Genomic DNA, 26,896 nt, shown 5'->3' with positions numbered 1-26,896 from the left:
GCCCGGCAGTGAAACGTATTCTGGTTGGCCAACCTCTTTTCCGGCGAATCAACCCGGAAGTCCATGTGCGTGTCCCAGTTTCGCTGAAGTGGAGATTTTATTGTATATGTGAGCACAAACGCGTCAATTTGGGACAGTAAGGTAAGGTTGTGGAAGTGTAATGTGTAGATCAAACTACGTCATCATGATGTGGACACACCCGCAGCCATTGATACTTTTTCGTGACCGATATGCTTGTTGTTTACATCCTGCTACGCTGTTTCGAGCACGTGGGCACAACTTTAAGAACGCTTGATTCCCAGACCGGTCAATGTTTTTTTCAATTAAAGTCCAGTAAATTTAATTTGTTTATCAGCAAGATGGAAACCCGCTTTTGTGTGAGTTCCGTTTTACTTGAAATGGCTGTATTAGCGAGTCAACATACGCTACAATGCGTCTGACAGCTAGTTAGCATTTTGCTAACTGAGGCTGCTGCCATGCACGTTTTAAAGAGTGCGAATCTTTTAGTATTTGCTGATGGTGAGCATTTTCAAGGATGGATGTTTGTATACCATCTGCGAATAATCACATACATACGTTGTTGTACAATAAGTGATGCTGCAACACGTCAACATGTTAACTTCATATGCAGGCAAGTTTACCAGGGATTAAGTATTATTATTTTGCCATTCTCGTGATCGGATTTCAGTCCTAACATCATTTTAATTGCTTCTGCTTTATTGAATGCTTTTATTTTAATTTTACAGTTGTTGTACTAGTTTTGACCAGATTACAGTTTCTATGATCCGCTCAACTTTTGTACAGAGCAGACGGTTTTGCGGAGATTGGCTGAGATTCTTCTTTTCTGTCCTTTTAATCCCCGTGGGCGGCTTGTGACAACCTAGCGTGGCGTTTCTGCTGCCGGTGGTCATTTTGAGAGGCCAATCATCTCCAGCCATCATGGTGCAGACACGCTGGACTAGACAGGGCAATGGGCCAGTACCATTTCTCAGTCCACTGTCGTTTCGTGTGCACGCAAGAGAGATTGTGCAAATTAACTTCTAACATAATTATTATCCTAGGCCGGCAGATTTGTTCTTGTCCATCAATTGACAGGATGTGTTTCTTTGCTCGGGAGCTATGATTAGAAAACCTCCAAAACAAGTTAAAACAAGAGGGAAGAGTGGAACTGGACCGTGTTCTCCTCAGCTTGGTTAACAAGCCCACATGGATTTCAGAACCAAGACCAAAGTTTGTCCTGTAATTGATGTCAGCTTCTGAACTCTTGTTCCTAAGCGCTGAAGATAATAGTTTTAGACCAGGGCAACTAAAAATGTCCAGTTTTGACTGGGGAAAAGTGGATGGATGAACTTTTAGGAACTCTGTTGTAGGTTACATGTTGAACTGTTTCTTGTCATTTAGCTGTCCCATTAAGTTTTGCACAAATCTACTCCCAAAGGTTGAACATAATCATTTTGGATTTCAATATTTGTTCTCCATTGAAAATGAGAAATGGAAGTATAAAAAGAATAATCTAAACACTGCATTGTTTAAAACCGCAAAACATTTCATTTTAATATCGAAAGCAAAACACACATGTGCAGCATGTCACAAAGGACGTGACATAACTCTAACTCACATGCAAGTGTAGTAAATGCTTGTGAATCAAAAATGGTTTTAAAAAACAACTATGACACATTTCTAGCTGGTGCTCATTTTTTTTTCATAGTGTGAAATAATAACTATGACACCTTTCTTGCTTGTGCTTGTTTTTTTTCTTTATAGTACAAGTGGCCTGGGCAGCGTGCATGTGTGCATCTGAGCGCCTGTGTAGAGGTGTTGCCTTGTGGCGATGTACTGCAGCTACCAGGACCGGCAGGTGTTGGAGGATGATCTCTACAGGGGAGATGGGGCTGAATCTGAGGCGTCAGAGGCCATCAGTGAGCTGGAGTTCCACCTCTACAGTCAGCTCCACTACTCTTCCAACACCCTGGAGTTGGAAGATGGAGAGGACGAGCCTAGCCTAAAGATTGATGCGGCTGACAAGACTACAGAGACGGCCGTTAATGTAGAAGTTAAAACCGAAACCAGACCACCATCATCCAGTCCTGTCAAACTGCAGCAGCAATGCAACAAGTTTGAGAAGCAGGTCAAAAAGAAGAAGGGAAAAAATGTCCCTAAAGTTCAAAGACCATTGCCAAAATTTGAGGAGGTTATTGTCATTGACTCAAGTTCTGACGTTATAACCATATCTGAAAGTTACTCCACTGATGATGATGACGACGACAAAGGAGTTTGCGCATTGAAGGGAGGCCGTGTACGCCGAACGCTGACATCCACCTTGGTCAAAAAGGTACATTAACTCGCCGTCAAGTGGCTCATATAAGATTTAATAGCGCTGAATATACAAAAGGACGATTCAATCCTCTTTTTTTTATTTCTCTAGACACACCATAAAAAGGTGAATGATCCAGTGCCTTTGGATTCCAGCAGCCCAGAATCTGGTTCAGAATCTTCGCCTTCATCCAACACTGATTCCTATGTTGTGGAAAACTGGATGATCCTGGGGCAAGGCAACCAGCATGGAGACCATTCCATTGAACTCAACTTGGAAGGTTCTACTGGCAACAATACAGGTGTGTTTATGTTCATAGTTATTATGGCTGAGTTGTTTCTTAGACTCATTGTATTCTATTGTGGTCATAGGCGGTCCAGCTCATTCAGAAAATAGGACAACTCTAAAGCTCTAATGACAAAGAGTGGGCAAAATTTTAGTCTAATTACACATATGACACCATAACTGTCATCCTGCCTCTGGTATAGCTTTGACACTGCCTTTAAAGGTGGGAAATTGCCAGCTCAACTTGGTCGTCTCCAGTCTATGTCTGCTTTTATGCAGAACAGTGACACGAAAAAATGTTGCCTTTTGCAGGCAGTTAAAAAGGAGACTTGGATTTGTTTTTGTAGCATCTTTGACTGCAAATTTGTACACGCTTTGCATCCGCTGTGCTGTCCTGGTCAGCTGCTCTCCTCTTTGATGCATCTTAATATGTTGCTGTGCATCATGTATTGATATGTACGTGGCGGGCTCGTGCGAATTTATTTGTCTTTCTAAAATATTCTACCTCTCATCAGCATGCATGGGACACGCTCACACACACTCGCGCACACTCGTACCACTAATGCCAAAAACAAACAAACGGAGAGACAAGAGCATCAAAGGAGAAGGTAAGGGGGGGGGGGTCGGGAGAGGTGGGAGTAATCAAAAAATGAATAAAAATGTTTGGCGCAAATCTCTTCAGATCTTCACATTATCTTAACCTGCAGCCTCAGCAACCGCTCCAAGCCGACCCCGCCGAATCCCCCCCCCCCCCTCTTCCTACCTACGGCGCCCCCATCTCATTCTTTTATCCAATTTCCTTACTATTGTCCTCCCTCTCTGTCTCCCCCCATTCTCCCTCCCTCTGTCTCTTGCACCGCTTCTTCCTCATTTGAATTTCCCTGGGCTGATGTTTCTGCAAGAGTGCTCCCTGACTTCCGCACACAGGCGTTGTAAAGGGGGGCGCCTGTAGCTGAGACTTTGGGCCTGCTTTTTTTGGGGGGGGGGAAGGAGGATTTTAGAGGTCCGGTCTCCCCTCCTCTTGGCTGGCTTCCTCACTGTGTCGTCTGGGTCTTCTCTGTGATCTTTGGAGCTTGACCTCATGTCTGCACATGGGGGTTCATGTGTGCCCTGAAAGGGGTCTCAAAAGTGAGCGAAATAGGGTGTGGTGCTTTTTGCCATCCAAAATGGAATGAAAGTGAAGAAATTTCATGGACGAGCCTCATTTGTCTTGAGCTGATGCATTTGTCACAGAAGAATTGCTCCTTTTGCCATTATATGCTGTATTAATCATGAAATTAAATTGAGGATCCAGGAGGCTAATGTTCCCCCAATGTAATTTCTTTGGGTAGCTAAATATTTGCAAAACATTGAGCCCTTTTTATAATCAGCTTATTATTGTGTTAATCCTTGAGCTGAAGTCCCCCAAGGTAGCCTGTAAGTGTTGTGAGAGACACTTTTCTCTTTGCTTTTTGTTTTAATGAAGAAATGCTGAAGTTTTGATCAAATTGCTTCTTCTGCAGCCACCATTGTTACTTTTGCTGAGTCCCTATGTGTGGCCATCCAAAAATTGAATTCACGTGAAGCTTTGCAAGATTGATTTATGAGCTATTCTTACATATCCGCCAGGAAAATATGACTTGCTGGGCACGCCATTCAAGCTAGGTCCGCCGGTGAGCCTGCGTGATGGTTCGTGGAGTTCATCTATGCAAATGGCGCAGGCTGTGTATTAGATGCGAGGTAGTTTTAGTGATGCTACTGACTTTGGATTTATGTGTAGGTTTCTGAAAGCAATTATTGTGCTCGTATTTTGTCCTTTTGCGTGTAACAGGTATGCACAGTGTGCCGAATAGTATTTGTATGCCTTAACCTCTTCCCAGCATGGCTTTCAAATGACATTTGCTTAACTTAGCCTCTCCCTCCAACCTTGAGTAAAAGTGAGTAAAAATGGGAAGAGCATGGCCAATCTGCATCCAAAAGCAACCAGGGGGAACAAAACCGGACCTCCCCAAAATCCGGCTTGTACCCTAAGAGGTGTGCGTGCCCTGAATGAATCTTGGGCAAAGGAGGGGAGTGGGCTGAAGCTAAACTTTGAATAAGTGGTTAACTCTCCGTCAGTGGTCACACTCTCTTGTTTCCTTTTGCCCCTCCAGTTGTGGTAAGTGCTCACCAATTTTGTACGAGGCTTTTTGTGTGAGAGTGAGTGCGCGCTTGTGGTGAATTGAAAGGAAAGAGGCATATTTTTATGTTTTTAGGGTGTTTTCCATACTTATCTCTCCCGTGTGTCATCTTTGACACGAGCCAGGGCTTCAGGGATGCGTTTGAATTTGTTCTTTTGCCACAATCTGCTGTCTGATGCCTTAACATGGGCCTGTTGTAGCTTTGGAACTTTCTGGGTTCGAAACCGGCGTGCCAGGCAGCAGTGCAAATACAGACACAATGGGTTTTCTGGAGTTCTGAATGTTTGTGATTTTTTTTTTTTTTTTTGGGGACATTCGTATTCTAAAATGAGATTACAGTCACATGTAACTGGCAGTGTGAAGACGTGTGTGTGTGTGTGTGTGTGTGTGTGGTGGGTGTGTGGGTGGGCGGGCATGCACTGCAGAAGGGAGGCATGGATAGGATCAGTGCTTATCTTGGCTGCCCAGTGCCACACGAGGTGTAACGCCACACCCACACTACCACACAGTGTGTTTGAACAGACACGCATGCACACACGCGCATGCACGCACACACACTATGAAAATGCTGTGCCACCGTTTGATTTTTTTTTTTTTTTTTAAATTATTCAGTTTTTACAGAGCACATGCAAATGAGAATACTGTATCAACCATATATGAGCAAATGCATATATTTGAATGGCAACACTTATGTGCAAGTCATTTTTAAATAAAATAGATTTTTTTTTTTTCATTGTTGCGCTTGGCTACAGGAATGTAATTTTGAAAATCAAATTTTGTTTGTTAATATAATTAGAAATTGCTCTTATCTTCTATATTAAAAATTGTAATGATTCAAATTACAATTAAATGGCTTTCTTCCTTTCACAAATACTGAGCAGATGTTTCACTTGCGCTATTTTTCATTCTTATGCGTGCACTTACAAAAATTCTTGCCTTTTTCTTCCCATTGATTGTACAATAATTGAGGTTTTGAAATGTGTTTTAAATGTATTTTTCGGTCTGTATTCATTCTTTGTAGGGACCCAAGGTGCATTGTATGATATAAATGAGGGAAGTTTTTGCTTGCTGTGTGAAGGACAATTCAGACAATTTCTTATGCATAGGTACTTTTTAGTTGATGCATTGCGCAAATGGAGTTGGCTCTTGTTTCGAAGCTGGTTCATCCCCAGTCTGAGGCTGGTTTCGGTTCGTAGGGTTCCATGTGTGAAGCCCTGCTGCCAGGGCAAGCAAAATTACAAATATGGACTCGCCTGAAAATTTTCAATCAAAATTATTTTATTGTGGCGCACACCCGAGTCACATTAGATTTTTTTTTTTTTCCTTCACATTTCAATGATTTACTAATAATACTATAATTAAAGCTGTGAGCGAATTAAACAACTATATTTCATGCATTTGTGCAGAATGGTCTTTATATTTATTGTTTTTTTTCCCTTGTTTGTAGTCCTCATCTCTTCACATTTTTTAATCTGTATATGATTCTCAGTATTATTTGTTATTGAATTTATTGGTGCTATTAATTGATAGCTAGATGGCGTAGGAAGTCATCCCGTTTCAAAGCAATGTTTGTCAAATGTACGAAAATGTCCCTTTTTGTTTATTTGGAACGTCAAAATAACCGGAAACATCTGCGGCTGCGGTTGCAGGTGCTCATTTGTATCAATGCGGCTTTTTTGTTCTTCACTATAAAGAGCAGACTCTTCGTATAGATGAAAATATTCCAAAGTGCAGCACAGCTGTGTTGAAACTTCTTCAAATGTGTGTTGTCAGTTATATGGTGGTTTGTAGTTATTAAGAAATGGCTTATTCGGTACATGGATTTGTATATTTGAAAATGAACGCCGTTGTAAAAGTGATGTCAGTTGGTGTTCTCGAGGTGAGCCCAATAAGCGTGCCCTCGTCGATTCTCGCTAACTTTCACTGTCATTACTTCCTAATGCAGTCACAAAGGTGACATTATTATAGTGACAGTTACACATGTTAAAGTGATATGTGTTGTTTTTTTTTTTTAAATTATTTTTTCTTATCTTTTTTATTGGGGGGGGGCAGATGGTGTCTCTAGTTGCTATTACTGTAGCCCGGAGGAAGCCGTAATAAGTTGTGTATCCAAATTATAGTTTACTTTTTATGCATGCTTTGTGACCTTTTACTTTGCCAGAATATCCCACCGAGATCTATTTAAAGCAAATACTCTGTGGACATTATGCCCTGCAGCGAATGAGTAATACACTCACATGAACAAACACCCATTTAGAAACTTTAAATTCAATATAAGAGAAAAACCATAACGCCTTAATCACACATTGTAAGTACTAACCAAAATTGTTATAATAATTACTTTAAAACATTTTACTTTAGATTTAGATGTACAAAGTCGAAACATACATTTTGTAAATATTTCAAAATATAAATATTTTAAAAATCTTTTAATCGTATTAGTGCATTTTTGTTTACAATGTGTGGACCACTTGATGCAGAATATTTTTGGACCTTTTCGGCTCACCTTGATTAGAAGTGAAAATGTCAATTACAATTAACCAATAATAATCATCCTAATTAAGCAATCACTTGATAGGAAATATAATTATTGTGTGGAGTAGGGAGGGGCCGTTCAGTGGCACGTTCGCAGCGAGGGGCATCCCAAGAGACTGTATTAATTTCTCTACTTTCATTTTGGCCGGCGAACTTCCCCCTTCTTGCGCGTCTTGGATTGCCGGGCCGGCAGGGGTCGTCGTCAAGAGGGCTTTATTAACTAGTAGCCCTTGGTGGTGTTATATTTTAGGGGCGGGGTTGTGGCATTAAAGCCAAGGGGCTTTAGAGGTTTATGTATTAATATTAATGCTTGTTTCAAATGAGGAACAGGAAGTTGAGGGCTGGGCTGGGCGGGCGGTGAGCAAAAGCGGTCATGGATCCCTTAACGCGATTTTCTTCGTCTACCCAAATTTCTGTGACCACCAGCAAAGGGGGGGGGGGGGTGATTTTTGTGATCAGAAGTTCACACCTATGCATACACACATGCGCATATGATTACTCTATTTATTTATGTATTCATTTATTTATGTATTTATTTATTACAAGATCCCGCTGGTGTACCTGTGTTGCAATGTCCTCTCCAGAGGCTCCTAGCTTGATGCACGTTGGCCATTCCAAGACTTCTCCTGGTGTCTCTTAATTAAGAGCCTAGTCAGGCACAGACCAGCTGGGCCCGGTCTGGTTTAACCGTCACTCGCTTTAATTGCCGTGCAACATTTCCACATCCGTCTTGGCCGCACGTTTGAGAGTGCGCTACTTGTTTCTCAGCTGTTGTTTACTTTGGTATTGGCCACGTTGTTAATGCTTGTTGATGCCAGCTCGAGATGTCTTTAGTAAAACTCATGAAGAGGATGTTCTGCTTTTATTGTGCAGAATGGTTGGTAAACCTTGAAAATGACAAAAAGCAGTATCTGGAATAATAAATTCAAACAAACATGAAAATCTTTTTTTTTTTTTATTTTATGAATATGTGTGTTTTGGGTCTTTAATTATTTGAAGACATGCACTGCTCTGAGGACAAGCTTTCCCACACTGGGCACATTTCACTCCGTAATGCCTTGATAGTCTGACATATTTTGTATATTAGCATTGTAGCGTCTGTCAATTTTGAGTCTTTGCTCGTGCACTTTTTTCCCTACATGCACACGCCAGTGTATTAAAACACCAAGACTGCCCCTTTATCCCAGGGATTACGGTTAAATGAAATGCCGAGATTGTGGCGCCAAGCGACCGATAAAGCCGAAGTCAAAGCGAGGGGGAAAATTAATTATAGTGGATAAAATCAGAGCCGAGGAGATAGTTACCTGCTCGTTGGGGAGTTCAGTCATTGATATTTCTGAACTGGCTGTCAGACAAGCACACACATACACACTTGATCGGTGTTAAATGTGACACTGGTGTGTACATGTACATTATGCAGGGCTTTTCACACTTTTTGGTGTAGCATCTTGGATTAAATTTAAAAAAAAAACTAACTTTACCCCTGCCATTCTTGCCCACCGTCCGGCAATGATGTCCAGCACTGTTCTTGTGTGGTCACTGTTAACTCCCAGGCGTGAACAAATAACCGCATTTTTATCCCGAGATTTTGTGGCTGGACAATATTTGTCAGGTGACTGAATTTTTGTCCCTTTAGCGCAGACTGATCAATAGCAATCGTATTGGAACTTAGACTGACTCTAGTGAAGATGAACGGTTCAGAAAATGGATGGATAGATGCCTCAAGCCTGTTTTTTCTCGTTGTATTGTACTGTCCATTTGTGTTGATGTTTGATTGTTTTGCTTTGATTACAACAGCAACCTACGATTATTGATCATTTTGTCAGTTAATTGATGTATCGCTTTCAAAAAAACCATTTTGGTCGCTTTATTCACCGTAGCTTTTTAGCTGTCAATCATTTATTTATTTTGTTCTCAGTTGAACCATTTGACTGTGAGTGGAATTGTTACACATTTTAAGGATTCAGATAATATAATCACAGACGGAATAATGTTTCAAAGAAACGCTGTCCATCTTGCCCCTATAAACTTACCATTTACCTTTTGCACACTATCCCCTGCTCCCCTCCTTACCTAAACCGTTCACCCGAAGTTGCATGCGTAGAACGGTACACCGAGCGACATGGCCGGGCCGAATGCAAATGAAATGGACCATCTTCGTTTATTCTAAGTCTTAAGCCCCACTACTATTCGAGTGATGATACAGTGGCATTGATGTTTGCATGACACAACCCATAAAAAGCAAAAAGTTGCTTGTGGAAAAGAACAGCTGGATGCATTCATGTGCTGTATTTGAATAAAGCAATAAAGGGCTGTATTAGCAGCCCGCCTTTTAATCCTCTATTGTTTTGCTGTCCCCCGTCTCTTCGGAGGGGCCGTTCTAATTAAAGACTAATAATTGTATTGTTTTAGAAAGCCTTCAGAGACGCAGCTTTCTGCTCCTTCAATCATTCTCTCTCCATCAAAGGCTATCTCACCGGACTTCCTGGTGCATGCGTGTGCGCGTATGTGTGTTCCCTGTAAATGAAAACTTTAAAGCGCCATTATTTCATTATCCCAGAGGCTGTGGATTTGGGTTTGGCGTGTCCTTGTGTGTGCGTGTCTGCGTGTTGTTTGCTCATGCAAATAGACGGTGCTGTCCAGGATTATTTCACTTTTTCAATTTGCACCACCGCTGAATGTGTGTCTGCTTGTGTACAATCCGTATTTGTGTGCGACTGTTATTGGTTCTTCCGTAGACCCCTTCCTACTCCTCGACCCACAACACACACACAAACCCACACTCTCACACTTTACTGCCAGCAGATAAAAAGGCATTATGGTAAATTCCACTTAATGACATTTTTTTTAATTTGGGGAACAGGGCCCAGTGAATGGAGCTTAATTACCGGGGCCAAAGATCCTTGGAAAATAAACCCATGACATCCCCTACTGGCCCCCATAATGGAGCGCTTCACAAAATGCCTCTGATTAACCACCACAGTTTATCTCCCACCCCCGCACCCCTTCTCGCTCTGGATGATAACAAAAATAACAATCATGAAAATTCTCTCTGCCTTCTAGCCCCCCATTACTCCCACTTCCCACACTCGCTCGCGTTCTTTTCCACCCTCTCGCCCTCTGCCTGGCACACTCCCGCAGGAGGAAATTCATCAAAATGAAATTGAGGTTGCAACTCACTGGTTATATTAAAATCCATTTACCCCTTACAGACTTTGTGTGCCGTAGTATTTCTGTTCTCTGCTGCGAAAGAACAAGGAAGGCCTGGAATAATCTATTTTCTACTTGACACAAATACAGTGTATGTCTCGGTGGTAGATATGCACGCATGTACGGTAAATCTGACCTTATGGCCTCTTTGCTTTGAAAAGTCGGGCTTAAAGAAACACTTGGCTCCATTAACGTGACGGTACTAGCTTTTTAAACCTGTCGTCAGCGATATATAATTTAGTTTTCTACTAAGTGGTAAAAGCCTCAATTGAAATTGAAAGGTATCCTCACTTGCATTCACATATGCACTATTATAAAATGACCCACCCTTTTTCATTTGTTTGTGTTGGAAATGGTCTCATTGATCAGCATTTTAATTTCTTCTACTTTCTTAATGGAGCCGAGTCTTTATACACTTAGCATATATAAAATTGAAAAAAACTAATCCAAAGCTATTATTTTGTCTTATGCTTAACATGCTTATTAGAGTGCTCTGTCTTTTTTCTTTCTTTTTTTTTAAGTGCTCATTCTTGATTGGTGAAAAGCTGTCATGTGTGTGGTCAGTATCAGCCAATAGATGGAGATAAATATCGCGCTTTGAATGGAAAATTCATGTTGCAGGCAGCTAACGGATATTAAAAGGGCACAATGCCTACCTGGTTTTGGACACGCAAGCTGCTTTTCGATAACTTAGTCCTGCTGCACACACACACACACTTGTGCAGCACACACACACCAATATGCCAGCTCACTTTTCTTGGCCTCCTCTGGTCCCCATTGATGAGCTCCCTGATTGGGCCATGCGGTTGCCATGCGGTTGCCAGACCTCGCCCCTGCTGTGTGGTAATTGGTGTCTATGGTGCTGCCACGTGGCCACGGTGCTTTGACTGACAGCTTGGCCACCTGCCCTGCCATGGCTGCCAACGTGGTGTGTAAGTGGGCAAGGGTTGGGGGTGTGGGGGGTGGCATGGACCGGCAGGGGGTGAACAGTCAGCATGTCATGAGCAGGAGGAAAGGGCGGGCTGAGCTGGATAATCAGATGGGTTAGTACGAAACTCTACCAGCGTAATGGCATCTGCTTCTAGGGTAGGACTTCTAAGGTTGAACACAGTCTGTTGTGGAATCTAGCCAACCTCAAATTTTGAAATAGACAAATAAATCCCCATAGATAGATGGATGGATGGATGGACGGATACTTTATTGATCCCAGGGCGGAAATTCAGTTTTCCAACAGGAAAATAATTGAAATCTGTCCAAGAGTCCAACCGTTGCCTTCATAAACGTACTAATTGACCAATACAAAACTGGCACCTTTTTTTTGTGTATTGTTGTTCCCTTTTTCTCATTTAAAGTTTATTGTACGTCAAGATTTCCTGCATTGTTGGCCGTGACATTGATTGGAGGAGAATATCAGAGCTTGACGGTTGCACCATCATGACTGCACAGCACTGTTTTTGTCAAAGAGAATGTTGGTGCTATTTGGATTAACTGCGATGGTAACCCCCACCAGGCACTTCTTGTTTTTTATTTGAAATATTTTTTCTTCATTTGGTCAGTATTCCGTTGAACCGCTCATCTTCTGATCATTGCCATGCCCATGCATTTCCATCTTCATGTACTTTCTCACGGCTCACTTGTTGCTATTGTATTTTTACATCCTTGGCTAGACTTTTCAGACTCACAAGAAGAACTGATGAAAGCCGTGTACGTTGGCCAACCTCTCGTCTTGTTTAACCTCGCACTGGGCAGTGCGGCGGACGGAGCAAGGGTGATGTCACAAAGGAAGCACTTTTCACGCACACACAGACAGCCTCCACACTCCTCCCAGCCCTCGCCATTGTCATGTATAGTGTTGCTAATCCAGCCCTGTCGCTTCAGTATCAAACATAACCTCTGTTTGAGGGGGCCTCTCTTTCATTCCAGCGTCGTGTGTGTGTGTGTGTGTGTGTGTGTGTGTGTGTGTGTGTGTGTGTGTGTGTGTGTGTGTGTGTGTGTGCGTGCTTTGCTGGGTGTGTTAATGGGCCCAGTCGACAGTGTGGTACAATGAACAGGCTGGTTTGGGTTTCCTGTTTAAGTGTCGGGATGGGAAAAAAAATCCAAACTCTTCAAGGCAAGGCTTTCGTGTTTTTAGGTCAGAACTTCAGTTTGTTAGTGGTAATAGTTGCGATTGCTTATTAATTGAGACCATATTGAAGGATGGATATGGATCTTGACATCACTTGTCTCCTTCTTTGGTTATCAGCTTTAAACCACTGTGTCGGGGCCACTTCCCACGAGGATGGTCCCGATCGTGTGTTTGAGTGTGTGTGTGCGCACGTCACCCCAAGAGAGCCGGGAGTTCATGGTTCATTAGCCACACATAGACTTCCGTTCTGTTGTCAGCGACAGCACACGCACACAGACTCACACAGCCTCCTCCCTCCCCTCTCCATCTCTGAGTAATCAGAGTACCTAAGAGAGGGACAGGTAGCATCTGTCGCCTTCTTTTTCCTGATCTTCCCTCCCTCTGTTCTTGTGTGTCCCCCTCTTGCACGCCATTGTTTTGAACCTCCCTTGACAGCACGCTGATGGGATCATGGGAGAGTTGTCCTTACAAATTGTAATGGGGCACTTTAGATTTTCTTCACATGAGCGTTCTAGAATGATTTTCTACTAAAATCTTCAGCACATGCATGTTTTTTACTGCTCACCATCACATCGCATGCTTAAGTTAATGGGAGTCTCATCTCTCAAACCGGAAGTTAGATGATCAAAGGTTAGCTGAGGTAATACAAGGACTGACCTGTGAGAGGCAGCATCGCGCCCCAGGACATCAAGACTAGTTGGAGTAGTATAGTTAGTCTCGCAGTTTTAACTTTGTTGGGCCTGACAATTTCTTGCCAACATTTCTTCCCAAGCATTTCTATTGTGGCGAGAGACATTTTATTAGTTGGACCTCCTCAGGCTAGGCTTCAGCATGCTTACCACCATCCTTGATGGTGGACTCCCAAGTTAACACACCTCACACCCTGAAATAATCATTTGGAAATCGTTTGCACTTTATTAGAGATTACTTCTTAGCCCGGAAAATCCGTTCCGATGTCCAGTTTGGCTGAAAGGGTTTCTCAGATGCAGCCAACATGGCGGCGCAGTGAAACCAACGCCATCTGCCTCTTCAGCTCTTTCATGTGTTGAGTTAGCATGTAGGCAGCAGGTCAAATCATTCTGTTTTTTTGAACGGATCCTCAGGGTTTATTAGCATATTTTTCCCTCCGTGCAAAGACCACCCCCCACACACACCTTTCCCCCCAATCCTCTCTTCCCACTACCCCCCCTCTCCATGCATGTGTTTGATTCCTCGGCCGTGACAAAGAGCTTCACCCTTTATCCATGTGGGTGTGTGTTGCTGAGATGGGGGGCCCTTAGATTAAGGGAAAGCTTCCTGCTCTTTATTTGTGGAGTCCCCCTGGGAGACGCTTTTGGAAGGACTTTCGTTGAGTTACCAACACACACACATGCACACCCACATCAGAGCCACCTCTTCATACATGCACACACCTTTAACCTCTACCTTCATTCAGACTACTCATTGACTCAATAGCGATTGTTTAAAGCCAGCTCTGCATGCGCACATCCCACTGAGGCCCCACAACCTGTTCTCAGTAGGCGAGCGCTTCAGAGCTTCCTAGTACATTTCTCTGTGCTAAACTAACCAGAACTAAGTAGACTGGAATAACGTTCAGTGAGATGCACGTTACCACACACGCAGATGGTACGGACTCAATCGATAGGTGTAAAAACCCAAAGGAAACGCACCCACCTAAATGTGATTGGACCAACCGTTTCTGGACCCATTCAGTTATTAGACAAAGCTAGTTAAATTGCAGCTATAATAGATTAATTTAGTATTGTTAGTTTTCCTCCTTGCAATTACACCTTTGCAGTGTCTTAAAGGGAAGTGAATTAAAATATGTTCTGTGTTCCCGCGCTAGTCTTAACATAGCGTTCTGATTATTATTGCGATTGTGGAATATGAATTAAGCAACAAACTTGACCTGTTTTTTATTCCATCTCGGGGGGCGGCCATTTGGCCACTGGCTGTCGGCTGAAAATGACATCACTGTTGCTCAGGGCTCAGATAACAACCAATCATGGCTCACTTTTTTTCCACGAGTTTCATCTGCGACATTTGCAAGCTTAGCTGTGATTGATTGTTATTCTTCAACAAACACAATATTAACCATATTTAGACTAGTGCGGCCTCGTACACCATATTATTGTCAAGAAATTTTACAGTCAACTTCTTCTTTAAAAGGAGAAAAAAAAAGTCCTACATGTTCTTATTTATCGTCTGTTTAGAGCTTCTTTGTATGAATAATAAACCGAACAGCAATTTGGAGGATCTCATTTGTCAGCAATCAAACAAAAAAATTTCAGGGTGCACACCCAACAAAAATTCCACTAAAACCTATGACACACGTGATGGATGAAAAATTAATTACCTGTCGCAATACGTCACCAACATAAAAAGTTGACCAAATATACATAATCTGTATTAAATAAATTAATTTTAAGCAATTAAATCGGATCATTTCACATAGCACACCTGATTACATGTAATGCACACTATTTGGAAGTCACTGGAGTACAGCAAGGGCACTCAAATCTGGAAGATGTCCGGCGGGATACATTACCGTCATGTTTAGTTTAAGCACTACTTTTACTTGAGTCAGTGAGTTGGATTTTGTTTGTGATGGGAATGTCACGGTAGAAAGAGGTGCCATCCAAACAACAACCATTTTAATTTGTTTGACGGGGGGATGAGAGCTGATAACTCCCCCTATGCCGGCGCACATCGGGACTCAGGCAGAAAACGAGGCCAGGGAGTCAAAGCAAAGAAGCGGGGCTGAGCTGAATAGCGATAAGGGCTTGGATACAGCGAGTGAGAAAAACCAAGAGGGAGAGAAGAAGAGTGTAATATTTGATTTTGGCTCAAGGCTGCGTGTTTGTCCAAAGGCTAAAAACTGTCAAGCAGCTAATCGGCGAGATGAATGCACGGCTGTGTCTGCATGCGTGTGCAAAAGCATGCGAGCCCGTGGCGGGTCATTGCCACCAGCTCATAATTAATGCCAAGAACATGTGTCTGTGTGTGTTTCTGTAACAATTTCTTGATGTCAGTTAGCGTTTTGTGCCTCTTAAGAGAATACGCTGATCTCCCCGGAGGCGCTGTTAGTGTCTCTCGTACAGATGTGCCGCGCTGCCGGTGTCAGTTTTGGTGTGCACCCGTGTGTGCGGATCCTACTCTTTTGGGAAACTAAGCTCGCGCCTCGGGCTCTTAAGGTCTTCATGTTTTTCTATCACTTGTGAGTCCTCTGTTTATGAGTGCTGGGACAAAATGTTGACAGAATGCGATCAAATTGATACAGTGGATGTCAGACATCCATTTCAGCGGATATAAAAAAAAATTGTAAGACCAGGATAATCATTTCAAAATGTCTTTAAAATTGGCTTAAGACAATTTGTGCTGTCTTATGTTTATCTGTTATAAACTGCTGAGGTGTGGGATCGGGCAAGTTGGTAGCCATTAAATGTGATTATATTTTTGCTCAAATGCTCTGTTGAACAAGTTTTGTTTCTTCACTGCCCCTTTTTTCTGACTGCATGGTTCATTCTAAAATTCCCTGTTTCAAAAACAATATTTTCTGTTTTGCCAGATTTTGAAGAAAACAACGATGCCACCTGGAAGGTTTCGGACAAGGACAGGGAGGTACAAGGGGACAACGAATGGTTGTATGACAATAATCCCAGTACTTATTTATAATTGTAAGTTGACGATGTATTTACTGTTTTTGTTTCAGGCTCAAATCTTCAACAAAAGTAAAACAGCCTTTAGACGTGTTGCCAACAGATATTACACGCCAAAGAATGTCAAAAGCCAAAAGTTGCCTGTGTGCTTTCTTTGTGGCAATCCCTACCACATGTCCAGTGAGTGTCCCAACAAGCACTGCAACAACTGCGGCCTTCCAGGTCACGTGTCCAATTCCTGCAATGAGAAGTATTACTATCTCAAACAGTGCCATCGCTGCGGCATGACGGGCCACTTCCATGATGTGAGTACAGATCCAAAGAGATTTTCGACAATTAATTAGTAAGAAATAATAACTGGACTAAAATCGTTTGCCGTTAGCACTCCATCACCATCTGCAAGGGTTATTTTTATTTTTTAGCCTATGTTGGCCGTCTTTTATTGCGAACACAGGCGCATATGAACCATATATACAAGTGTATTAAAAACAAATACAATTAAAGTTTAAATTGTTTTTTTGCACTTGACTTTACATTGTAGCCTGAATCCAAATAAACAGCATAAACAGACATTCACTTTTCACTGTGTCTGTTGGCAAGTGTCCTCGCGCTTATTCCCAGAGTAATAATGACTCAAAGGGGGTCAGCACACGCTGCTGTTCACATTAATTGATACACTTGAGTAATTACAGCTTAGTTATGTCCCTGCCATGCTGCATATACGGGCTGTTTTGTGTGCGGGTGTTTGCTCACACTGAAGGGTGAATCTAATGAGCATCAATGACAATTATCCCACCGCAACATCCATTACCGTGCCCACCGGCACTATGGCGGCCAGAGAGCTGCTGGAAAACCCCGCGCGCATGTAACCAGCCCGCGCACGTCTCCGTGTGCCTCACTTTCTTTTTTGCACTCCGTCAGTCAGTCATGTACTGTGCCCCGCGTGATGGATGAGTAACCAGGTGAACACCAGAGGGAGACCAGCGCACGGGCTACACCCCGCACCCACCTCTTTCCCTCTCGTTCAGAACGGTTTTCTCACCCACTACACTAGATTTTCCATTTACTGTGTGTGAAAGTTTGGTGGGAATTGTAATTAGTTTTCTTGGGTGGGAAAACGCTATTTCTTGGACTCCATACGTGCGTGTGCGTCTGTGAGCGTGCACGCTTGTGTTATTGTTGAAGGTGTGTGCGTGGAGAAGCGAGAGTCAGGTCTCTGTCCCTTGGGCCTTTCTGTGTCTCTCATTAAAGACAGACGGTTGACGGAGCGCAAGTGTGTCGCTCGCCTCGCCTGTCGCCCTCGACAACAACACGCCACCCTGGCGGTCTGGAGGGAGGAAGAAACGATGTGTGTGTGTGTGTGTGTGTGTGTGTGTGTGTGTGTGTGTGTGTGTGTGTGTGTGTGTTTGTACGGGGAGGTATCGAGGGGTTAAAAGAACGCTTGACGAGATGGAGAACGCCACAGCTGTTGAAATTTATTTTATATTTGTGTTCATATCTAAGTAAAGAGGCCCCCCCCCCCCCCCTTTTTCCGGCTGCTTTAATACATGAGGCCACAATTTGACCAATTTTAATTAGCTCATTCTCACTTTGGTTTGTCCCTGGTATTGCGCAATTAATTCTTTATGGTTTTAGTTTGATTGTTGTATGACTGGACTCTATTATATTGGAAGTGGCATTTTTTTTTTTTTTTGTAAATCTTGTATAGCATCTCTTAATGTGCAAGTGGTTCTAATGTCATGGCTGGTAAATATATCTTTCCTCACAGTAGCTTCTACTCACCAGGAGTGTAAGTAGATAAACCTTATTGCCGGCGGCAACTGCGGCATTTTCAATTTCCCAGTGGGAAGTGGCGGCATTTGAGAGAGGATGTCGGAATGCAATGGGAACAGCGTGCCAAAGCCCCGGAGATAATGCTTTAACCACACCACGACAGAGCGACAAGACAAGGCCGACTAGAGAGATTCACTCACTATATTGGTGGCAGAGATGTTGCTGAGGAACACAAAAGTTTTTGTGTTCAGATTACATTAAAATCGAGTTTTAAAACTGCTTTTTTTTTTTTCTTTGTGCATTTAATCAACACATTGTAACTCTACCTTTCTTGTCCCCCTCCCCTGCAGGCATGTCCAGAGATCTGGAGACAGTACCACATCACGGTGAGTGTCATACATTTTAACAAAACACACAACTGTCCATACTGAGCTAGATAAGACGGTGCTATCACTTCCTTGTTGTAATTTTTTTTTTGTTGCAAAAACACAGTTGAAATCTTCCACATGTCATGGTCCAGTGAATCTGTGTTTGAACTTTTTGGTCATCATTTCAAAATATATGTTGGGTGAAAACACCACTGATTTTCAGCAAAAGAAGACCATAGCTAAAGTCAAGCATGGTGTTGACAGCACCATGCTGTGGAGCAGATTAATCAACTAATGAATTATCAAATGAATCAATACTTTTTGATCATCAATGAATCGTTTGAATATCATTTTACTTCAAAATTGATTGCTCAGAATTTAAGTTTCTCACCACTAAATGTCATCCAATTTCTGTAGTTCTCCATGAACACAGACTGATTGTCTTTGTGTTGAATCAAAATGAAGAATTTGCTCTTAGTTTGGAAAACAATGATCAACATTTTAGGCTATTTTATAACATGTTACATATTACATACAGTACCTAAATCATAATTAATTGAAGTCAATTGAATATAATTTTAAAAAAACAATGTCATTAAAAGCCTACTATTGGGGATGTATCAGATGCACTTAAAATGGTGACAGGAGTACACTGACTCCATTTAATATAAAATAGAACGTGGTTGGTGAATTCTGAACATAGTGCCCAGTTGTAATAGGGTGTGCACACTTATGCAACCACATTATCTCAGTCTTTTATTGTTACCTCTCTTCTCAAACTTTTTTGAATTTAATAGTACCTATTGCAGGTCACACTTATACTGGGAAAGGTTTTGATTTGGTCTCATTGTTTTATACCACCAAAACCTGTCATTTGAAAGGGGTGTGTAGACTTTCTATATCCACTGTATTTTATTTGATCAGTAATACTTTTTAAGTCTTTGTTTTTTTGTCCTGAAATGCAATGTTCCTTAGCTTCAGCTTTACAGATGCCTTATCTCCTCTTCAGTTAGTAGTCATAATAAAAGCCATTACAGCCACCTAGTGGCACCACGTATTATTATTTTTTATTGTTATTTGAGGTGTGGCATCTACATTTAATTCAATTGGAGGACAGACCTAGAGATTAATTGGACCGTGGCGAAGCTATTTGAGGAAACGGAATGTACTTAGAGAAATTTACCTTGAGATTTCACCTTTCTAGGTGCGTTTATGTACATTATATGTGTGTGTGCGCTCGCCATTTTGTCATATAAATGTGTGATAAAGTAGCAATGCCAACAGGAAGCCACATTTGCTTACGTGCAGGCGTGTTGTTCAGATAGGTGAAAAGAGAACTACTTTTCTCAGCTGAGTGTGTGTAGGCTGCGAGGGTGTGATATAGACCTCAGCCTAAGAGAAAAGAGCAGCTTGTTTGTCAATTAAAAGATGTGATAAAGCATGAAATGCGCTGCCAACGCCACACGGGACAAACGAGTGAGAACGAGGCAAGAAGAGTGTGTATTTGCATACATCTCGCTGTGCACTCCGCGCATGTGTGTGCGTGCTCGGGGAGGTCTGTCACTCTCCTCAGTGGAGATTAATTAGCAGGGGCTGTCTCGTGAAAAGGCAGCATCGTTAGTGCCAAGAAGGGAGCGGGACAGCAAAGTTCCCGGGGAGACGCCGGCTTGAAAAGACAGGAGTTTGAGTTGAATGTTCATATTAGCGTGTTAGCGTGGGACGTCTTTTGCTCAAATTAGAGGGAAGGAACCGTCACCTCACAAGATGATGCGACCCGTTCATGTTTGTGCGGTGGCATGTTTTAACGGGTGGTGGATTATGACCCAGGTCTAATTGAAGTATTTAAGCCATTTAAGCACAGGGAACAGAAGGTCGTTACACATCCAAAGTGGCATGGGGCTTCGCCGGGGTCTGCATAAACAAACCAAATCACTCGCACTTGGCCACCACGCTCACACTCTGCATGCATACACACGAGCACGGGGCCTCCTTCTGTTTAAGACAGCCTCATTTTATTCATGATGCCGCTTATGACCCTGAACTCCCCAATGTGAGAAGGTGTGTGTGTGCCCGCGCTTTGGGAGATGTGACTCTGTCACCTTCCGCTGGGCTCAGCCAGGTGTGAAAAGGCATTCTGTCAGACCTCCCTGCTACTACTCCTTCCTGTGTGTGTACGTGTGCGTGCACGTGGTGCGTGCATATGTGTGTGTGAGTGCACGTGCACACGCGTGAGGTCCGTTTATATCCCTGAGTATGTGTGTTGTCTGTGTGCACCTGGCCCTCAACTAACAAACTCCTCCAAACCACACTGGGTTGACCACAATGCCCTAGGGTGCTTACTGAGAACATTTTCTGAGATATTCACACACACTAAAATATTTTCAGAAGCAGTTGAAGTAAGAATGCACCCTAAACAGTTTTGTTGATGCTCATACGGGTTATGGAAGACTTTAGTTAAGAATGTAAAAATTGGTCTTTCCCATAGATCCTTTGTCTGGGTGCCAGTTGAGCTTATCTTCATATATGTTCACCGATCATAATATTTGGTACACTTGCATGAACACAAGAGCTGAAAAGAATACTGAAAGGATTCTGTTATGAATGTATTGAACATGAAAATTAAATAAAATTGTACCTAAATATTTAAGAAAAAATATTCTTAAAGATTAAGTGCAAATATATTGTGCATACTTAAAACTTTGATACAACTTAACTGTAATTCTAAAGTATTGTTACTTTAAATTAATGGCCTAAGCCTGTCATACTTTGCAAAGATATATATATATTTTTTGCTTCTAACATCTTTCTAAGATATTGGCCACTGCTGCCAAGATCGTTGAATTCTACTCCTGAAATGAAATGAATAAAAAAAGAATATCACCTATATTTGGTTCAATTTTAGGTGTTTTCTGAAAAGAAAATGAAACCGTGACTTGGGCTAGGTAGAAGACAAGATGAGTGGGAAAGATGGAAAAAGATCGAGTGCAGGTAGAAGGCTAGGGCAGCTTTAATACATGTAAAAATCATGCATAAATACACATGAGCCACAGTCACTTTACTTCCTATTCTTCTGCCAGTCGCCTATTTCCGTGATGATATGATTGGGGCGCCCCCATGTGGCTGCTGTCAGACCATAAAAGGCAATACAGTACCTGTGCGTATTTTTTTAAAATAAGTACAGCCGCCCCTTTTCCCATTTCTTTTGGAATGTCTTTTATAAATTACAGTTCAGTAGAATTTGACAATGTGTTTGTGTATTTTTTTTTCTGAAAAATAATTGTTTTTAACGCCTATTTAGACATTAATTTAAACTTTGGTGTAATACGTCTTAATTGTATCAGTGTATATAATAAGATGCGATGTTTATTTTCAAATTAAAAAAAATATTGCTGTTTTTGAATTATACATAATGTTGTAGTAGCCTACTGTGCAATTATATTACTTTTTATTTTATGACACTTAGGCCTACTAACCTCTCATATTCTGATTTTGGCATGATGGTAGTACTTCCCCCCCCCCCCCCCCCCCTTCCTATTGGTACTCTGTATAAAAATACTGTCTGAGTGGCATGACAGACGGTATGGGAGTTTTGCATGATTATCTTGTGCCTGCCTGGACCGTGGGCACTCTGGCTTCCTTCCATTTCCAAAAACATTTGACCGAATTTAAAGAAAAAGCGCTGATGGAAAATACAATATCATTTCATTTGTAGTCCTTTAGGTTTGCGTTTGAGGTTATAAACGCCACATGAAATTAACTCAATAAATAGTGGTATTGACTTTTTAACATTTGTTGTTTTTACAACAACCAAACAACTCAGACAATTGTAACGAAACGAAATGCATTATTTTCTGCCTCCCATGAGCGCTCTGAAGCTGCGCAGTGTTAGAGCGCTAACCAGTGGTCAAATTTAGAACTGCATTCCAATACGCAGGATGAACTTCTCTCACTTATTGATTGTTGCCGTAATCTCTGGATGCTTTCATTGAGTTTTAACCATCTCCCAAGTCAATATGTTTAATACATCTCCCGCAAGTGAGAAATTAGTTGAGGGTGTGGTTATGTCTATAACTAACACTCCCTTGTTTTGTTTTAACAAGTGTTTTTGCATGCACTGCTTCAATGTACATAGCAGTGCACGCGCACACGCGTGTGGAAAGGTGCCGTTATCAGAGGTCTAGCAGACTTTGCAGGTCTTTGTGTCTTTCCACTTAGCTGGAAGGTTTCGATTTTGTGCGCGTGGAGCTAAAGGTGTGAAGTTGATTGGCAGAGATGTAGAAAGAAGGTTTCACCTGCTGAACAGGCTAGAGGAGATTCAATCATTCATTTTCATCAACAAAAATATATATTTTTAATCAAACAGCTGTATTTGTTGTTATGAGCATTTATTTAGTGTTCATAACAGCTACTCACTCACTCACTCACTCACTCACTCACTCACTCACTCACGATGAGCTGTCTGTTTTGGTACGAACCCAGCAATCTCGTGTTCTGAAGCTGTTCGCTATGATAAAGCTTGCGGCTTTGGTCTCTTGTTGGACCAGTAACATATGCAAACCTCTCCCAAATGCTGCAATACCATATGCAAAACGGTCCTGCTGCCCCCAGCCAGCTTGTTCCCGCCCCCCTTACGCACACACAAGCTTGCGTGTGTGAGTGTGTGTGTGTTTTTTCCCTTCGATTGTCGTGTGTAACAGCCTAAGCTTTGTGTTGGCCGAAGGATTATCACGGCTTTGCCACCAGCAGCCAAGCAAGGACCTGAGGAGAGTGGGGCTTAAAAGGACAGAGTGTTGTAGTGTCCAGACAACTGTGGGAAAACAGTTTTGTGTGTGCGTGTGTGCCCGCGCCACAGAGAAAACGCTCTTGTGTGTGCGTGCACGAGAGGCCACGGTTGGCTGGCTGGGTATGTCGACACAGCCAAGCCTTTAGGAGCCTCTGGTTCTACCTTCTATCCACGCCCAGCCTAAACTGTGTTCTTTCTCTTCTTTTTACTGACGGGCTCAAGTATCGCTGCTCCAGAAAGTCCTCATGTCATCTCAGCAGGAAGTGGATCACATTGTTCTTGCTGCCATTGCACTTAGACTCAATCTGCGCATTCGTGCGGAGAGATATTGAGGAAAGTCGATCTGGTAGTTGACGCCACTTGTCATTTATGGGTTTCATAGAGGATGAACTAAAGAGTTCAAACAAGAGATGGGGTCTTTTTTTTTTTCCCAAAATTACCCCAATGCCATACCCCAACTTTGGTGTGGTGCTCTACACAAAGGTCTACACAATGTAACAAGCAGGTTCATTTTGACACTGTCTGTGCACATGTGGAATTTTACATACCAAAAGTCTTTGTCTCCTTTACGTTTGCAGAGGAAAACCATACTTAGCATTTTATTTGCAAAGAATTCCTAAATTTCTGAAATGCATTAACGGCAAACCAATCTCCAGGTCTGTGCTCTGTTGAGTGTTATATAGGTTTGGAAACTTCTGAGTAATTTATTTCATTAGCCCGTCACCAGTCAAAGCTGAAATTGGAAGAAAGAAAGAATCACAAAACCAATTGCCGTCAGCAAGTTAGATCTCCCTGATTGGGGGGTGTCTATGTGCTGGATCCTAGCAAGTTGAGATAACACAAGCTCAAGGTCAGAGTTGCAGCGATACAGGAAGACCTTCAGCCAATTTACATGAATTCTGAATAGGGCGAGGGGTAGGGCGGGTGGAAGTCGTGGGGCCGAGATGACGAGAACTGAGATTTCTGGTGTGTGTGTACGTATGTTCGATGTGTGTGCGTGGGTGAGTGTGCAATGGGTCTGTGATCTCCTGGCCTTTGTGATGGAGATGGGTCCGGCCGGTCTGACCCGATAATGACGCGACGCTCTAATAGCATTCATCCTTTCTAGCGCAAAACTACTCAAGCGTTAAAGGGAGGGAGAGGGAGGGAGGGAAGCTGGGAGGAAGCTGCTAATGCTAAGGCTAGCTAAGCAATGTTTAAGAATGGCGGGTTTCGAATTGTGATCTGGGGATGAGGGGGCATCTTTAGAAGTGTGTGTGTGTGCGTGCGTGCACGTGCGTGCGTGCATGCACATGTGTGTGTCTGCACATGTGTGTGCGTGTGCGTGCGAGTGTGTGTGTGTGACAGACATCAACAGTAAATACACTGTGCTGTGTCTCTGCTCTTGCTCTTTATCAGTGTATATTTGCTGTGCTTACTGGAGCATGCAAAGCTTTCAGAGCCCTTGCCCATCGGGGACGGGACCCCGTGACACACACACACACTTATCATGCAGGGGTCATTACAGTCGTCTACCTATAGCCGCTGTAATCAGCGGTTTATATCGGCGTCCATATTCACCACAGAGGCCGCTATCAATAGCATGGGAATGAATGATGGGAGAGAAGCAAAAGATTAAAGCACATTGTATCTAGAAGGCTTATATACAAACACAACTAGCCATTTTGAATGTTAAATCTTCTTGTCAAGAATTTCTTTCAATTGTGTCCTGTGCTTAGACCAAGACGGGCCCTCCAACGCAGCAAGAGCAGGACAATGGCCGAAAGCCCGCCTACTGCTACAACTGTTCCAAAATAGGACACTTTGGCCATGTGAGTAATATATAATAGTTTCATATGTATGCTTTTTTGACGGCTGACAGATATTTCAATTTGACCGCCCTCGCTATAAGCGTGCATCTGTAGCCAAGCATGTTATCTTACGTCTACCTGACTGACGGATTTTTTTTATAAAGAAACCTTTATGAAACTCACATGACAAGTGAGGCTCTTTTTTGTGTGTACCTCAGGGGTGCAACCAGCAGAGGATGTTCAGGTGGATATACGTTGCCACGCCTTTCATCAACTATTATGACACCATGACAGATATCAAACACAGACAAAAGAGGATGAAGTACAAGGCTGAAGGTTGGTTTGATTGGAAAGGAATACATTAGGCAATTGAAGTAGTCATGTAAAAATCACAAACTTAAAGGCAATTTCATCTGATTCTTGCTCTCAACTTGATCAATACAAGCATACATGCTTATAGCTGAGCTAATATGACCCAAAACTAGAATTATATTACATTAATATAATTGCATCCCACTTATTTAGCTTGATAAGCTCACAAAATATCATATGTCTTGTGTAACCACTAATAAATGTTTTGGTAAAACTGCTATCACCCCCAGAACTGAAGAAAAAAGGCCTTGTATCCGACAACTCCCACTCTTCGACTCCTGGACCAAAGAGGAAGAAACAAAAAATCAGCCATGCAAACAATGGCCACCTCTTTGACAATAAATTTGACAGGACTGTTTGGAAGCACAAATCCAGCCCCAGACATAATTTTTTTCACGACAGAAATGACTCTGAGGCTGAGGTATTTCCAAAAAGGGGGTTTAACAAGGAAAGACAACAAGGGAATGCAGCCAAACAGTGGAAACCCAAGAGACCGGTGCCCAAAGAACGCCCCGCACCACCCAAACTCATAATAGATGAAAGGTTGCCTTTCTCCAGAGGGGGAGCCAGGGGGGAAAAACCGAAGAAGAAGAAGAAGAAATACAACCAAGCTTCATCAGTTGAGTTCAGGGATGATGGTCGTTTTGAGACAACACCTGGCAAGTCAAGAAAAGACAAACGTAGAAAGAGAAATAATTCCCGGAAAAAAATGGACACAGAGATGTATCCAACAGATGAGAATCTGTTTAGCATACCTCAAAGGAAACCCAAGCGAAAGCAACGTGTATGAACCTGTGTGAGTATAAGTCTGTGTTTGAATGTTTGTCAGGGCTGCTAACAGGGTCCGAAACAGGGTCCGACATTAACCGGGCCCACGTGACTGTGTCAGGCCACCCAAAGTTCACTGATGCTGCCTCGACCGAGCCACCAGTATAAGATGTCATTAAAAATGAGACAGAATCAACAAGTTCTTGCTCTTATACCTTTCTAATATTCAACATTTTGGCTTTTGCCCATGTAAATTGACCAATCATCTGTGTTCTTTTTACCCCCAACTGTGTACATTAGATGATTAGTAATGAGGGCTTTCACTGACACATTGCGTTTATGGCCACAGGCTCAATGTGCATCACTATTTCATTCACAGGTTGGCCTATATACAGTATAAACATTTTAAATTTAGTTAAGTATAGTTTTAAATCAGGGCCAGTAATGGTCTGGCAGGCCCGAGCATGACCATCCACACACGCTTGCCGTCGGACCCTGGCTGCTAGTCTTTTTGTGTGGACAAAGTTATAATTTTATTCTTTTGTTCTCTTCATCCTGTTTCAATTAAATGTTTCTCCATTAAACATAAAATGTTGCTTATTGGCATTACATTTTTATTGTTTTTACTGTAGAAATGCAAACAATTGTAACTACCAGGTACTGGACAAACAAGTATATCAAGAGGATTCGGGTGATTATTATTTTTATTTTATTTTTTTTGCTTTGTCTCTTATATTACCTTTCCTATAAGAAAG

General features: G+C 42.3%; 1 protein-coding gene across 1 annotated transcript; it reads left to right on the top strand.

Moving 5' to 3' along the window:
* On the top strand, nucleotides 1-26,747 carry zcchc7 (zinc finger, CCHC domain containing 7). Its single transcript, XM_088373738.1, has 9 exons — nucleotides 1-141; nucleotides 1,765-2,332; nucleotides 2,426-2,615; nucleotides 16,197-16,249; nucleotides 16,341-16,592; nucleotides 18,411-18,446; nucleotides 24,930-25,022; nucleotides 25,220-25,337; nucleotides 25,604-26,747. Exons 2-9 carry the CDS (start codon nucleotides 1,832-1,834, stop codon nucleotides 26,161-26,163), a joined length of 1,803 nt encoding a protein of 600 aa, XP_088229864.1. The 5' UTR covers nucleotides 1-141; nucleotides 1,765-1,831; the 3' UTR covers nucleotides 26,164-26,747.
* The last annotated feature ends 149 nt before the right edge of the window (nucleotides 26,748-26,896 follow it).

Source organism: Syngnathus floridae, chromosome 4 (assembly GCF_059516105.1).
Source record: "Syngnathus floridae isolate MCC-2025c chromosome 4, RoL_Sflo_1.0, whole genome shotgun sequence".
NCBI classification, from domain to species: Eukaryota; Metazoa; Chordata; class Actinopteri; order Syngnathiformes; family Syngnathidae; genus Syngnathus; species Syngnathus floridae.
This window is presented reverse-complemented; position numbering and strand designations above follow the sequence as displayed.